This window comes from Sprattus sprattus (assembly GCF_963457725.1).
Source record: "Sprattus sprattus genome assembly, chromosome: 4".
Lineage (NCBI taxonomy): Eukaryota > Metazoa > Chordata > Actinopteri > Clupeiformes > Clupeidae > Sprattus > Sprattus sprattus.
The window spans coordinates 11,069,776-11,086,344 of NC_137923.1; the positions used below are offsets into that span (position 1 = coordinate 11,069,776).

A 16,569-nucleotide genomic window follows, 5' to 3' on the forward strand; every position below is an offset into this window, starting at 1 on the left:
TCTGCACAAAAGATTTTCTGGCAGAGGCAATAAAAATCACTTGGTTCACAAGTACATGTCTCTCTGTGTTCATTACAGTGGTTTAAATACGTTTTGGCACATTCACCTTATTGTTACTATTGTTGTCTACTGTGCTTTAACATTGTGCTCCATTAAATATAAATACAGAACTGAAAAACATTAAATAATTGACCAAAGAGCAGCAAAACAGAGATAAACAGACAAGAATATAAACATACAGACAGGAAATACATTGTGGAGATGACTACACTAACTCAACAGGCTACTTTTACGTTCAGATGCATAATAATTGATCTTGCTGTTTCTAGCACCATGCTATGCCAAAAGGTCCTCGTGTGTTTGTGTGTGTGTGTCTCTGTGTGTCTGTGTCTGTGTGTGTGTGTCTGTGTGTGTGTGTCTCTGTGTGTGTGTGTGTGTGTGTGTGTGTGTGTGTGTGTGTGTGTGAGTGTGTATGTGAGTGTGTGTGTAAATGTCTGATGCCCAAAAAGTAGGATATGAGATGGGGGATACTTTGAAAAGCCAGGCCTACATATGAATAGGGTGAAGGCAAGGCCCAAGGGGAGGATATGTTCAAATACTGGCAGTGACACTCCTATCTTAGCAATACAAGCAGTAACAGGCGAATCCAAACATACATAACAAAATAATTCAAGGATTACGCTCTAAACCTGGAATGTCCACCTCTGCAAATAGAACAAAGCGGTGGGAAGGGTGAGAACCTTTCCCCCTCTGCAGGTTGGTCAGATGAGTGCAGAAGTGGGGAGTAGGGTAAACGGGTGCTGGGGGTTGTGCCATGCAAATTAGCTTCACTCTAAGCCATAATCTACTCCGTCACTAGGACGCGGAACGTCACACGTCCCAGGAACTTGTCCCGGTCGTCGTTGTTGCGCAGGTTAGACCCCTCAACTCTGCACTCCACTGTGATTTCTTTGTTGTAATCCTCCTTTGTCAGTGAGAGTTTTACTGCAACCAAGGGCTGGACATACTTTTCCTACAGATCCACAGGAGAAGAGAGAGAGAGAGAGAGTTAATAAAGATAGAGATGACAGCAGGTAAAACACTAGAAAGCACATGTTTTAAATTCTCAACCCAAACCTTCAATGAATTCACCCTTGCATTTCAATATTTTATATTTAACCAGTTCACCAGTGCAGACTACTTACATGAACTTTTTTCCCATAGTACGGGAAGTACATTTTATCAATTCGTGCCGCCGCGGGGAAGTACTCGACAGACAAAGGAGTGTCTCTCTGAGGACGAGACATCTTTCATAGTTAATGTTTTTATAATAAATATACAAAGCAAAACAAGCAAATGAAAACAAAAAGCATCAAAGCACATACAAAGCCGTGGCTGACCCCTGATTGCATACCCTTTCTCATTCTACTGAAAAGTGCATTGGTGCTATAGTCCACTCTTTCCAGCAGGTGGCATATGTTGCTCATGATATCCACAGAGAGTGTGCTGTGCTCTGTCTTGTGTCCCAATCCCAACCTTAACTAACCTCTCTCTCTCTTCCCACTGGCCACACAGTAGCTGAGGCATGAACGAATCAGGAGGGAGAATGATGCTCTGTGCACTGAGTCAACTGATCTGGCCTGTTAGTTCCACCTTCTGGTTCAGGAGTTGTGCTAATTAGCAAATCCAGATGGTGAACACACAAAAAAAAAGGCTTGGTGGTAATGTTATCATTCAATGCTACTCCTGCCACTGGAAATCCCCAGCCCTCAATGTCTTATCTCTGTGTTTGGGATTGAGTGTGCAAATGTGATGCTATCATTAAGCGTCTTCCTGCCACACACAACCAAAACAGTTCAGGATTGAAACTGCTGCAGGTATGGACCAAACTAAGGTAAGCGGATGAAATAGTGTGAAGCCTGGCAGTTAACGTAAACCCTCACAGTGGGCTATGCAGACAATCTGTCAACTGGTGGATTGCCATTCAAACAGGAATGTGAGTTTATGGTGTATTGTTATAAAATGGCATCTACAGCACATCAGGCAAACAAATATTTAAAAGGGTCCAAACATGTCACATATATTGGATAAACTGTATATCAGTATGTTACACTGAAACTCTTAAAGTATATTTTGCTGTAACTACACTTGAACATACAACTACATTTTACCAATTCACTTTTCATATATAAATGATGTTACAATTCATTTTTTTATTTCCTCCCTTTGAAATCAGGGACAATCAAGAAACTTTGAGGATTTGTTCTTCTGAGATCTGAGAAATCTCAATTTAAGCTTTTTTCCATTAGATGAATGTAGACAAAAGGGGTTCATCTGGACTGGTAGGATTCTTACAGGTTGAAAATAGTGGTGTAAATTACCGGCAAAACAGGCCAAACAGGATGTTATTACTCTATGAGCATTCCAATTACAACACTTTAAAAGTGATCCTTTATTAGAATCCCAAAGAAGCAGAGGAACCCTTTTTATATACATCAAAAACGAAATGAATGTGTTAAAGATCCTGATGTATTCCACATTATATTTTACTGTGAAATACATCTTTCAGTCAATTGATTACCTGACTGAGTTAATCAGGTTAGTACATGTCAATGTCTCTATGTGATTAACAGCTCCAATAAAAGAAAATGTACTACATGAAAGTGCATACAATAGACTTTGAATGTGGAAACAGCCAATGAAAGCAAGAAGCCACAAGTGCTCTCTTTTGTTACAAAGATGAAAATATGAAATGAGAGAATCCTTGCCACACAACACAATCCTTGCTATTCACTAAATCTTACGCTTTGGTCTTCCCCGTCACCTTAGATTGGATTCAACTGGCAGCATGCAAAGAAACCAACAAAGACACAAACTGAAAAACAAGACTGAAGACAGAACTAAGGACATAAAAAGACAAAAACTCTAACACTATCAGAGACATATTGAGAAAGTCTGTATTCCATTATACCAGCTCATTTACACATGGACACTACAAAGCTGAATATACTGCTGAATATCGGTATATACATGTGCATGCTCAAAGAAAAATCACTTAGAAATGTTACCTTGGCTGTGCAGTTAACGTATGGCTCTCCTTGAGGTTTCAGGCCTATAATCTGCAGGGCAATCAGGCAATTAGCTAAACAAACCATCAATACCCTACACACACAAATACAGACATTTTAAACCAAAATTAGCGAGTGGACAGGTAATTGCCAGGTAGTTTACTCACTCTGTTCATCTTGACCAGGATGCAGGGCTTGCCCTCGGAGTAGCCATAGTTGGGGTCACTAATGCCTGAGCAGAGTCTGAGGGCGCTCCTCCTGAATTGGCAGGCCTTCTTCTGAGCCTCAGCATCTTGCTCATAGAACTCCCCAGCCAGGCACAGCTCATTTGAGGCCTGCTCCGAGTCATTGTATCCTAGACATAACGAGTGGGGTCATCAGGAGGCTGTACTCCGATCAATATGAATGACTCTGTACGGCTAACAACTCTGTGTACATTATTATGCATGAGAGGCAGGAAGCTAGTTCAGAAAATATATATACATTAACACGTTTTACCCCATTCATCCAATGAGTGGTACATGATTATGCATGAGAAGTGGGAAGCTAGTTCAGAAAACAAATATACAGTAACACATTTTACCCCATACATCCAATGAGCCAGCTGATTGTATTCATTATTTCTACTTTCTGATTCAATAAAGCAATTCCACATTGATGACGCATCAGAGTGGAGAGGATTTTTTTTGTTACTAAACCAAGAACAACATGAAATAAACTGTATTTTTCAGTTCAGTGCACGATTTCAGAGCAATGGATTTTGATCAAAGGTAAAGGTAAAGTGATCACTACTTATTGAAAGATTTGATTTGATTGATTTCACAAGTTAATCATAGATATAGGTTTGATAGTTCTCAAGAACATATTAAACCCAAATAAAAGTCCGACAGTCAGTGTTGTGTGCAACATGGCTCATCTTCACGAACCATACTTTAGTAATGTAAGAGGGAGGGTAGGAGGCAACATCACACCTACACTCACACACACACAGACACACACTCCATGCTAACTCCTCCTCTCAGTTCCAGCAGAGACATGTCATCAGCTCATCAAACACACACTACATCACTTTCACACACTTACTCTCAGTACCAGCAGACATGTCAACAGCTCATCAAACACACACAACATCACTTTCACACTCACTCTCTGCCTCTTCTGAACACCACCACGTAGATGAAGACCGGACCGTCATGTATGACATGTCCCAGGGGAGGTTCTGGTCATGTGATTTAAAATGTGATGTACAATCTAGCATATCTGAGTGGTAATGACTTGTGAATTATACGCCTATGTAGTTTATTGGTACAAATGATAGTGCAAATTGTGGGATATATACAGTACTGTGCAAAAGTTTTAGGCAGGTGTGAAAAAATGCTGTAAACTAAGAATGCTTTCAAAAATGGAGTTTGTTTTCATCAATTCTTCATAAATTAACAAAATGCAGTGAAGGAACAGAAGAAAATTCTAAATTAAATCAATATTTGGTGTAACCACCCTTTGCCTTCAAAATAGCATCAATTCTTCCAGATACACTGGCGCACAGTTTTTGAAGGAACTCGGCTGGTAAATTGTTCCAAACATCTTGGAGAACTAACCACAGATCTTCTGTGGATGTAGGCTTCCTAAAATTCTTTTGTCTCTTCATGTAAATCCAGACAGACTCGATGATGTAGAGATCAGGGCTCTGTGGGGGTCATACCATCACTTGCAGGACATCACTGTTCTTCTTTAAGCTGAAGATAGTTGTTAATGACATTGGCTGTATGTTTGGGGTTATGTTCCTGCTGCAGAATACATTTGGTGCCAATCATACGCCTCCCAGATGGTATTGCATGATGGATTAGTATCTGCCTGTATTTCTCAGCATTGAAGACACCATTCATCCTGACCAAATCTCCAACTCCACTTGCAGAAATGCAGCCCCAAACTGGAAAGGAACCTCTACCATGCTTCACTGTTGCCTGCAGACTCTCATTATTGTACCTCTCTCCAGCCCTTCGGCGAACAAACTGCCTTCTTCTACAGCCAAATATTTCTAATTTTGACTCATCAGTCCAGAGCACCTTCTGCCATGTTTCTGCACCCCAGTTTCTATGTTTTCGTGCTTAGTTCAGTCACTTGGCCTTGTTTCCTTGCCGGGGTAGAGCTTTTTGGCTGCAACTCTTCCATGAAGACCACTTCTGGCCAGACTTCCCCGGACAGTAAATGTCTGTACCTGGGTACCACTGGTTTCTGCCAGTTCTGAGCTGATGCCACTGCTTGAAATCTTCCGATTTCGAAGGTAAATAAGCTTGATGTGTTTTTCATCAGCTGCATTAAGTTTCCTTGGCTGACCACTGCGTCTACGATCCTCAACATCTTCTTCAAAAGAGCTTGAACTGCACATTTTGAAACCCCTCACTGCTTTGAAATCTTTGTCTGGGAGAGACCCTGCTGATGCAGTATAACTACGTTGTGTCTTGTTGCTGTGCTCAGTCTTACCATGTAAATGGATACAAAATAAACATTTATTGTTTACATTTTTCAAAGCATTCTTAGTTCATAGCATTTTTTCACACCTGCCTAAAACTTTTGCACAGTACTGTATGTCAAACACATTATGTATGTTGGCAAAGCATGGTGTGCATTTTTGAAAAACGTATTTGTAATACACATCCTGTTCGTTTGCAAAGCATATCTGCAAATCAGGGGGCATTTGCAAACCGCATTCTGTGTTTTGGCAAATGTATTCACTGTATACTACACAATGTGTGACTGATTAGTCACATCACAACAGAGCCAAACTGATCAGGAGGGAAGCAAATTAAAACCAGGACAGAGCTGACACTCACTCTGCAGGAAGGTATCCAGGTGTCGAATATACTGGCCATAGTTTGCAGGGTCTGATCTGTTGTAAACTATGTCCAGCGACTTTGGCCTGATAACCAACCCTAAGAGGAATAATGTATCAGGTGGAGGCATTAAAATAGAGGCATTACATGCTAACAAGTACAAATGTTTTATGTTAGAAATTCTTCAAAAAAGGCAGACACAGCAGGTACAGACAAAAGAGTAATTTATTTCTGTAAACATGCATTCACTCTCCTCACCTGGACTGGGGACTCGATCATTGTATTTTGGAACATGATCCTCAAGGGTAAGGAGCATCACCCACATAGTGAGACAAAAAAATCCAGCCAGGAAGGCATAAAACACAAAGTAGAAGAGGAGGATGAGCCCTGAGCAGAAAAATCACTTATTAATAAATAATTCACCACCAAAGGAAATCAGTGAATTAGACTCTGTAACATCCAGTCCAATCTGACTCTAAAACAGAGTCCAACACCACGATGTCCAACACCATGGAATGGTAAACTAGAATAAGCTGTTGTTAAACACCTTCATCATATCACTTTCACATCACGTTGTTTTACAATAACAGCTATATACCATTAACTAGATAAGAGAGTTTCTGAAACGTAGCTTACATTTCACCTCCAGCTGAATTTCATCTAATTAGAGATTATACATGACTGAAAGAGGGCTTATTCATTCTATGATAAATAATAGATTTATTACATCAGCTTAATTATTCTCGCATTTTCTGTTATGTTAACCATGTTAGTTCAGAAAGCCGGTTTGACCTTGACAGGCGCACAGCTAGCGCAATAGGAGGCCATTGAAAAGAGGAGGATGTTGGAGCACGCGCGGATCCACGCTATGCAGTTTCTAGCATGCGTTACAGCGCTGGTGACTTCTCATTTACAGAAAAGGCAGGCCAATAGAGTAAAAGATAACATCTACAATTATGTTTCAATCCAATTAGACACACATTTCTTACATCGTGATTTGATAGATGAAAATCATTCCATCGGTGATGTCAATCCAATCAATAGTTTACACCGTGAAACACCGTGAGATTTTTAACGTTCTAGTCCAGAACTACGTCACGGTGGAACCCCGTGGATATATCATAGCCGTCCATTGCTTTGATCTAAAAGTCTTAACCATTTATTCAATAACTCAAGACAGGGGTAGTTTATCTGACCAGAAAGTGTGTGTCATTTAGGCTACTTTGGTATCAACGTTCCATCATATAGTGCACCGATTGAAGGGGGTATGGGGTGAGAGGAGACCCAGAAGATTTCAGATCCTCCAAAACAAGCCAGTGTATTTTGAATATTTGAATTTATTTTTGAATTCGGAAGATATTAATTTGAATATCCTACTGTAACTTAGGCACTTACTTTACACCTAAAGACCACTTAAAAATATCTCAAGGTGCCCTCCCCCTCCCATCCGTCTATCCACAGTAAACCGGATTATAATGCAGGTAATCATAAATAATCATGGCCTTAGTACATTTCACAACAAAGAGTAACGTTCCTTACAGGTACAAGATATTTCGCAACTGGGTATGTATCATAAATAGGATTTTTTTTTGGAGGGGGGGTGCAAGATAGCTATTGCATCCTAGGAAACAGGCTAGGAGGCTACGACATCAGAGCACTTCAGCATCAGTCTTCCTAGGTCTTAATGCTGGGTCCTGTAGCCTATATTTTCATTCAACCATCGGATTGGGAATTCTGCTTACCCCAGCTACTTGCGTTCCGACCAATAAACTCTCCTTTTCTCGGGTTATAAATGCAATCTGTCCATCTTGTTTTGGGCTCCTTTTCCTCTCCTGGCTTCTGTTCTTCCTTGGTCATTTTGATAACTCGGCCTAATGTTTTATTGCATAAATAGCGGAAAGGGTAAAAGAATAGCAGAATGAGTAGCCTGGTACGTGCTGATGGAAGGTTATATGCCGCAGCTGTGTTCAGAAAACATTTTTTTCACGAATGACAGCGCTGAGTCCAATTCTCGACCCTGGCGAATCAGGGGCTTTGTTGGGGGAAGGGGGACGTGCGCGCAAGCGCAAAATTCATAACTTCCAAATTCCAGTTGAAGCTATGCTAAGATTATGTAATGTATGTTCTAGAAATGTGTAAGGGCTTAAAATACCATGTCTTGACCTGCTGCATATACAAGCGAAACGACGACAACCAATAAACGCATTTAACTGATTTGCTTACATAGCGTTGCTTTGAAGCAGTGTGAGGCTTCGTAGTGAATCGATGATGAATCCCGCGATTCTAGTCGCAAGGAGAAACGTAGAGATGCCCATTCCCAGTGGGGTATAATGGGAAAGTTGGGAAATCCTCAATGACGCAATTTCTCTCCCCTCTCTCCATGCGTGTGCGTGTCAATGATCGAAACAGTGGCACTGGTGTGCAAAACACAAAAACAAAAACGTCAAGCCCTGAAGTGCAGGTACAGCATACCAAAAAAAAAGGACCATGTAGTGGCCAATTTAGCAACTGCCACCTACCTATACCTGCCCGATGATGTACCTACGCTGTAATGCGCCCTGTGCGTGTTGAACCGCTTATCATAGATTCCACTTCTAGAGGCTGGTCCTGGCTCACCTTAAAACCTGCTCACCAACCACACTGGACCCCCTCCAATTCACCTACCGCCAGAATAGGAGTAGGCTACGGAGGATGCCATCTCCACGGCTCTACACTCCGCCCTTTCTCACCTGGACAATAACAACACCTATGTGATAATGCTGTTCATACACTTCAGTTCAGCTTTCAACACCGTCCTCCCCTCCACTGATCACCAAACTCAGTGACCTGGGTATTAACTCTTCATCACACCCAGTCTGTTAGGTTAGAGAACCACACCTCCTCAACATTCATCCTGAACCCCGGCGTGCCACAGGGCTGTGGGCTGAGTCCTTTCCTCTACTCCCTCTTCACCTACGACACCTGTACAGGGTTCTATTACCATTGTCAAGTTTGCAGACTACTCAACAGTGATTGGCCTCATCAGCGACAAGGATGAGGTGGCCCACAGTACAGAGTACCACTGGCTGAGTGGTGCGCTGACAACAACCTGACTCTCAACACCAAGAAGACCAAAGAGCTCATTGTAGATTTCAGGAAGAAAGGTGACAGATTCAGGAACAGCTTCTTCCCTGTGGCTGTCACCCTGCTGAGCTCTGCACCATGGTAATACCCCCCACCCCCCACACACACCTCCTCCAGTGACTGTACTTCCCTGCTCCACCTGGACTGCCACACACCCTCCTCCAGCTACTGAACATTGGCACTAGACTGTTTTTTACTACTGTATTTATCCCACTTACTCTGTATGTAACATTACTACTACCTTTTAATTTAATTCTTCTCATTTTTAATAATTTACTACTAATTTACTAATATTTTCCACCTGCAATTTATATATACTTATATCATATCTGCAGGACCTACTTCTATTGCTGCTATTTTTCTATCAATACTGTTCATACTCCATATCTTACTCCTTACTGTACATATCTTATTTATTTACATATTCCACTTTACATAAGCACATACTCCAATGACAATAAAGTTGAATCTAATCTAATTTCATCTAAAATTCCACTTCAGTTTACCAGGCAAGAAGGTTTTTGTAGAACTGATAGCCTTAACAAGGAATTTTCTAAGCTCTTCAACATGTCGTTGGCCACTCAACGTGGCATTGTACCACCTGCCTAAAGTTTTTACCACCTGCCTAAAGTTTAATTTGTTTAGAAAAGATCACCTCACCATCATTATAAATCCTCTCTTTGAGCTTCTCCTCCAGTTTCCCCTTACTGATAGATATACTTCTACATTTGCTAGGTTTCACTTTCATCCTTGCCGATTTCAGATTGTCATTCGACTTGGCTAACAGCTGATAGTTACATGGAGCAGTTGTTGTAAGCGTTTTCATGTCATCCATATTAGCCTGCTTGGAGGATGCTGTCCTGCAGCCTCCCACCACCAACAACCCATTTGCATGCCGTTATAATTACCTCCATTGCCGTGGTGAAAGCCAAGGGTTCATCCAACCATCTCCAAAAGCTGCCAGGGTGTGGTGTAGTTACTTGTGTTGAACAATGTAAGTGCTATGACTTAGGCCCAATCTCAATACTTCCCCTTACCCCTTATCTTTCCCCTTACCCTTGAAGTTGCGCGTTCATGTGAGAGCTAGTGGTGTCTCAATACCCAATTTGATCAAGATTAAGGGGTAAGATTAAGGCCCAATCCCATTTCTCATCTCTACCCCTACCCTTACCCCTACCCCTTCGCCTTCGCTTTTTCAAACGGAGCGGTAGCGGAAGGGGTTGAAACGCTAGCCCTTCGAATTGGGATAGCACTTCAACAATTACGTACGTCATCAGTACGAAGCGTCAGCTGTTACGTTACCGGAGAGCGACAGCTGTCACTCACCAGATATAAACAAACATGGCGCCTGCAGCTGTTATTTACACAATGCAACATTTCATCAAACAAGTTTTAAAATCATGAATTACAAAGAAAATACTTTCATTTGTTTGATGCTTTCCCTGCTGTTTCCGACATTTTTAAATGGACTCGCGCGATGTTTGTTCTTTAATGATCACGGGTTCGCAATGCATTGAGGGAAATCAGTCTACCCCTCCGTTTGAAGTGTGCCCTCGGAAAATCTTCGTTTGGAGCGGTAGAAAGCGCTTCCCCTTCCCCTACCCCTCTGTCTTAATGTGAATTGGGACAGCCCTACCCCTCCAATCCCATTACACCCCTTAGCCCTACGCCTTTCCCCTTCCCCTCCGTTTTGCGTGTTCACGTGTAGGGGTAGGGCTATCCCAATTCACGTTAAGACAGAAAGGTAGGGGTGGGGGAAGGGCTTTCCACCTCTCCAAACAGAGATTATCCGAGGGCACACTTGAAACGGAGGGGTGAGACCGATTTCCCCCAATGCATTGCGAACCCGTGATCATTCACACCCCAATACTGTAGATGGCGGCAATGAGTTGAGTCTGGCAGCTGCCATTAAAGAAGAAACATTGCGCGAGTCCCTTTAAAAATGTCGGAAACAGCATCACACAAATATTTTCTTTGTAATTCAGGGTTTTAAAGCTTGTTTGATGAAATGTTGCATTGTGTAAACATTTTCCCCAGTGCGGCCACAACAGCTGCAGGCGGCATGTTTGTTTATGTCTGGTGAGTGACAGCTGTCGCTCTCCCGTTATGTAACAGCTGACGCAGCGTACTGATGACGTACGTAATTGTTGAAGGGATATCCCAATTCGTAGGGCTAGCGTTTCAAGCCTGACGCCTACACCTACGTTATTGCTCCGTTTGAAAAGGCGAGGGCCAAGGGGTAGGGGTAGAGAGTAGGGGTGGAGATTAGAAATGGGAAAGGGCCTTAAAGTAACACTATGCAACAATTTGACACTTTTTGAGGTAAGGTTTTGTAGGCAACTAGTTTTGGTACCATCCTCAAATGTATTTGATTTGATAGCATATGGTCATGTGAAGGACACATAAACACCTGTGTCTTTAGTCATCCAGAATATGCCCTATTTCGTTCTGTGTAGCCTACCGGACTGGAATACCTTGCAAAAATGGAAGAAAAGCTTTCACAGCTTGACATTGTCAGCTATACTGCCAAAAGATACCAGTGAGTGTGTTGGCAAGCTTCTATCAGTGTCAACTGGGCTGTTGGTATTGCTGTTTTAACAATGGGCGTAGTAATAACTACAGGTTATTATGATAACACATTGTTGATTAGCTGGAAGTGTTTATGGCTCAGTCCGGACCACTATGTTTGTTTCCCATTTACCGAACCAGAGCTGTGTATGAACACCAAAGTTTTTTTGCACATCTCACACTAGAGAAGTGTGAGGAGCAATTCACTGAATATGATAAAAAGTCTATTGGATGAGAATCATGGACTGTACCTTTAAGGCTTGAAATAGGACACATAATTCTCAAATGGTGACAGGAACGTGAAGAGAAAGGAAGACAGGGACACGTTCTTGCTTGAATGGCCATTAGTGTCAGACAGAGCACATAAAGTGAGGCAATATTACACTGCCTCTGCTTTTCCATCCATTCCACTCACAAACAGTTCATCCCCTGACGTCATATAACACAGCTTTTTTTTTAATCAATGGCAAATACAGTCAGAATTGTTCTGCCTTTAACATGGTGTAATCAAAAATGGTTGTTTATTGCTGCAAGAGACTGCAGTGATTTTTCAATGAACAATTATGTCATGTAATCATCAGAGCAGTGAAGGATAGATGAACACACCAATTGTTCCCACTAGCCGCCCACACTATGCAAGTAGTTGGACAGACCACCCGAAGACAATGTAAGAAAAGATTTAACGGCACGACATCACCAACTATATCATCAAAAGACACCAGTTAGCGTGTTGGCGTAGTGCCAACTGTGATTGCAAAGTTTTTGCATGTCTTTTAGGTAGTTAGTTTGCTAGACCCAAACTTGCTGATGCTTTAATATTTGCTATTTTGAATCAGTGAAACATTGACTGCCTTATGTTTGTCATCTCCCACGACACCTTTTTCAGACCACATCATGCTTTTGTAGGAGGATGTTTCATAACTAGAGAGGCAAAACACCTCCCTGTGAATGTCGCTACAAAGACTTATTCAATCTATCTTTCAAACTATTTAGTTATCCATCTGCCAATGTAAAAGTTCAAAGTAAAAGAGAAAGAGAGAGAGAGAGAGAGAGAGAGAGAGAGAGATTTTAACAGGGTGAACAGTGATGTTGCAGACTAACATGAGTATGTATAGAAACTTGAATATAATGCCTCCTATCCCCCTATGCACTGTCTACTGATCCCTGTTGGCCAATCTCGATGAATTCAGAATAATGCCTGCTTAAATATATGAATACAACAGAAATGATCTATTCATGACTACAGGTAAAAGTCTTATATTATTCTACATCTAACATTTTGACAAGAATTTGCACTATAATAAGTGTTCTTCATACCAAACGAAGAGGACACATGTCACCCCGCTACTCATTGAGCTCCACTGGCTGCCTGTAGCTGCTCGCATTAAGTTCAAATCACTTGTGCTTGCTTTACCTTTGCTCCCACCTACTTAAATGCTCTTGTAAGGGCAAATGTTACCCCCAGGATGCTGCGCCCGTGAGTGTCATTTAAAACTGCCGTCTGTGTACGGCAATCTAGACTATTCTCATTAATAGTTCCGTGGTGTTGGTGGAATGAACTGCCTAGCACTACCAGACCAGGGGCGTACCTCTCTACCTTTACGAAGCTCTTGAAAACCCAACTCTTCAGAGAGCACCTTCCTTCCTAACTTTCACTTCTACTAGTACTTAACTTGCACTTCCAGTAGTTATTTCTGCACCTTTTTCTATTCCTTGTGTAAAATAGTATTTATTAATACACTAGGTTTCTATTGTTCGTAGCTTGATAGTTCTCTCCCTTGTACGTTGCCTTGGATAAAAGCGTCTGCTAAATGACTAAATGTCTAAATGGCATCTGAAGCTGGGCGGTAAAGAAAATGATCAGATTGGATTTGGCAAACTGATACTGCGCTTTGGCCCCGCATTTTACTGGTTCTCAGAGGCCCACCCGCCTTGTCCATCAAAACTGGTTTATCAGGAACCTGGGCAACTTGTAGAGTTTCAGTCTTCAGAGCTTAATTTGCATCGTAGATGAAAACAGATTTGATTTTAGTTGTTAATAATGACAAGTAATGAGCCTGGTTGGGATTATTTAAGTTTGTCCTAGTTTTTTCACAGTGCACATTCTCATCATCATTCCGCACTGTGATAGACAGTAACTTATCCTTGTTATAACAATAATACACACTGTCCAATAAAGTGTTAGAATGTATTGTTTTCACCGATAAGGCTCTCCTTAAGTCATACACCACATCAGATAATTTGATGTTAGTGGCTTGCCTTTTTTGGTCATGTCCCCCACCCTCTCTTGTCTATGTTTGTTTAAAAAGTAACTTCCTCCCTTGTCATAACATTTGGGTTCAACGTTAGCTCTGATAAAACTCATGTGCAAAAATACGATGGACCTTTTTTTTTGCCCTTGGCAAATGCATTTCTGATTAAGTTATATTTTCCCATGTCCTTGGTGTCAGTATTTTATTGTCATACACTGTGTAAACATCAGGCAACAAACTGCAGTTAATGGGTCTTTTATTTACTTCTGCACAATGTTAATGTGGTCAAGTGACATTTTCGATTTTAATGTATCCCAAGTAGTCTAATGCTGATTAAAAACAGCCCACTACCGATGGGGAAATCTTCACTTCTTAAACACAATGTTCTGCGACAATTTGTAACAAGGACGCACACATCAAACGACTTGTGATCTGACACCCGGAAATGTAATCTATGAATTGAGTGCTATCATCTAGAACGCACTGTACAGAACTCAAATTCGTCGGCACACTTCCCCAATCTAGTTTGTATGCCAGAAGAACTTGATCGTGAGTCTGTTATCATTTCGCTCCCTGATTCAAGCAGATGGCAGAATTTCAATGTGTTCTGATTCCTTATAGGCATTCAGCTGACGACAATTCCATGAAACATAATTAACTACTTCCATGAGGTTGATAGCTTATTCCTAAAACAGTCATTAACGGCTAAACAATATTTACCTACAATATTGAATATCTGGGTCTGCTTGATGCATTTATTTTAAAGAATGTTGAGCCCACTGTCACCAGTAAGCACCGCCTTGAGGACAAATGCATTAGGCTGACTATAAATAGTGTCCAGCTAAGAACCTCCCCACAATCTTCGCCATGGTAATGTGTTCTGAACCAATACAAACGAAGCTGATGTTCAGATTGGTGAGCATTTAAATGACAACAAAACAAACCACCCTTGAGACGAATAAGTCATCACATACGCTGCACATTCATATGCACATATTTTGCATTACTCTTACTCTGTGGACATCATTTTAAAGAGAGAGGAACCCGAAGGTATAAAGACCTGTTACCTATGATCTGTGAGGAAGTAGCCTACGAACGTTTTAAGCTACAACCAATAAGTTACTGAAATATGCGGATGCTGCGCACCTTTTATGTTCTGTGTATGGTAACACTATCTGCGGGGTTGCCCATGGGTAAGTTATTAAACTCTACCTTTCTAATTAAATCATTTTAAAACTGAATATTATTTGGAAAGTCACAATGTTTAATTCTGTTCATTTCCTTTGACCGCATTTTGTTTGTAACTTTATGAAGGCACAGTTATTCGGTATGAGTACAATAGTGTGTTCAGCGAGGAAGTGACATTTGAAGAGAGAATCTTCATAAACGGAGCCCCCGTCACACCCAATGGCAAAGGAGATGTTCTTACTGGAGTAATCGACGTAATGCCCTTCAACAATGGCAGTTCATCTCTACACGATTCTCTCAGGGTTTTTGCAAAAAGTTTCAACAAAACAAAAAGTGAGACCTTTTATAAGGCCCTTTTAGATCTGGCATCTGTATATTCTGTGTCATGTCCATGCTTCTATAATGACTTTGACAATTCCCAACAGAAGACCACACTTACCAGCGTCTTCGAGAGTGCTCATTTAACGGACACCAAGTGATGCATATATCTGACCGGATTAAGAGCAATGGGAAAGATTATTTGTCTCTAGACCAAACGACAGGCACCTGGGTGGCCTTGGACCCGCAGGCCGTTTTCCTGAAAAAGGAGTTGGACCGCGACAGTGAACGCACAGTGCAGGAGAAGGTGTGTTTTCAGGAGGCCTGTACGGAGTTGATGAAGGACCTAAACCACTCGTACTCTGCATCCAAAAGGGGTAATGTTGTTCACAACGATTCTTGTATAATAACACTCATAGGTTGCTCAGTGACAGGCAGTTGACCTCGAAATGCCCCTGATACAGTAAACATTAACTTTTTTTTTTTTTAACTGTGTAGACTTCTTCACCCATGTTCAGTAGTGTTCTAAAGACAAGTGGTGTTAAAAACCTGAATATGTGCACATTCTCTTTTTGCAACATATTTAGTTTCCCGTAGCTCGCTGTGTGGTTGCATAACAGCTGCACATGACACAAAAGGGCTTTTTAAATGTAATGGAAATGCCACCTGCAGGGGTTGTTTATGAATGCAAATGTATGTTTTTATTGTTTCAGTTTCAGCTTCGGTTTTAGCCCCACTCCTGGCAGCACTTATATTATTCGGTCTGGTCATTCTCACCGTTGTGTCTAAACACAGTAAGTACATTGAGACTTTCTTGTGTGTTTGCAAACTGTTGTGTTTGACAACTCTCACTCTCTTTCTGTGTGTGTGTGTGTGTGTGTGTGTGTGTGTGTGTGTGTGTGTGTTTGTGTGTTTGTGTGTGTGTGTGTGTGTGTGTGTGTATGTGTGTGTGTGTGTGTGTCATAAGGTGTCAAAGGTTCTGCTTCACCAGCAGGTAAGAAGTACCTTCTCTGAATGTGTAAAGATTTACAGAATGTTGAAGATTAACTTTTATAATTTTAAAGTAACATTATGCAACAAGTTTACCTCAATATATTAGCTTCAAAATCATTATGGTGGTACACTGACTTGTAATACCGAAAATAGCACCGGTGCCAATTGTACTATGTAACTTTGGGGCACAGGGCACCACACTTCTCCAGATACTATACTTTGTAATTCTTTAAAGCACCACCTCAC

At 41.3% G+C, this 16,569-nt stretch overlaps 1 protein-coding gene across 1 annotated transcript; it reads right to left on the reverse strand.

The window, feature by feature from the left end:
- atp1b3a (ATPase Na+/K+ transporting subunit beta 3a) lies at positions 1-7,798 on the reverse strand. Its single transcript, XM_080837161.1, has 7 exons — positions 7,624-7,798; positions 6,140-6,268; positions 5,882-5,980; positions 3,215-3,402; positions 3,048-3,098; positions 1,185-1,271; positions 1-1,012 (listed from the first exon to the last, which is right to left on the reverse strand). The coding sequence occupies exons 1-7, from the start codon at positions 7,736-7,738 to the stop codon at positions 845-847; spliced, it is 837 nt and encodes a 278-aa protein (XP_080693287.1). The 5' UTR covers positions 7,739-7,798; the 3' UTR covers positions 1-844.
- Positions 7,799-16,569: the final 8,771 nt, after the last annotated feature.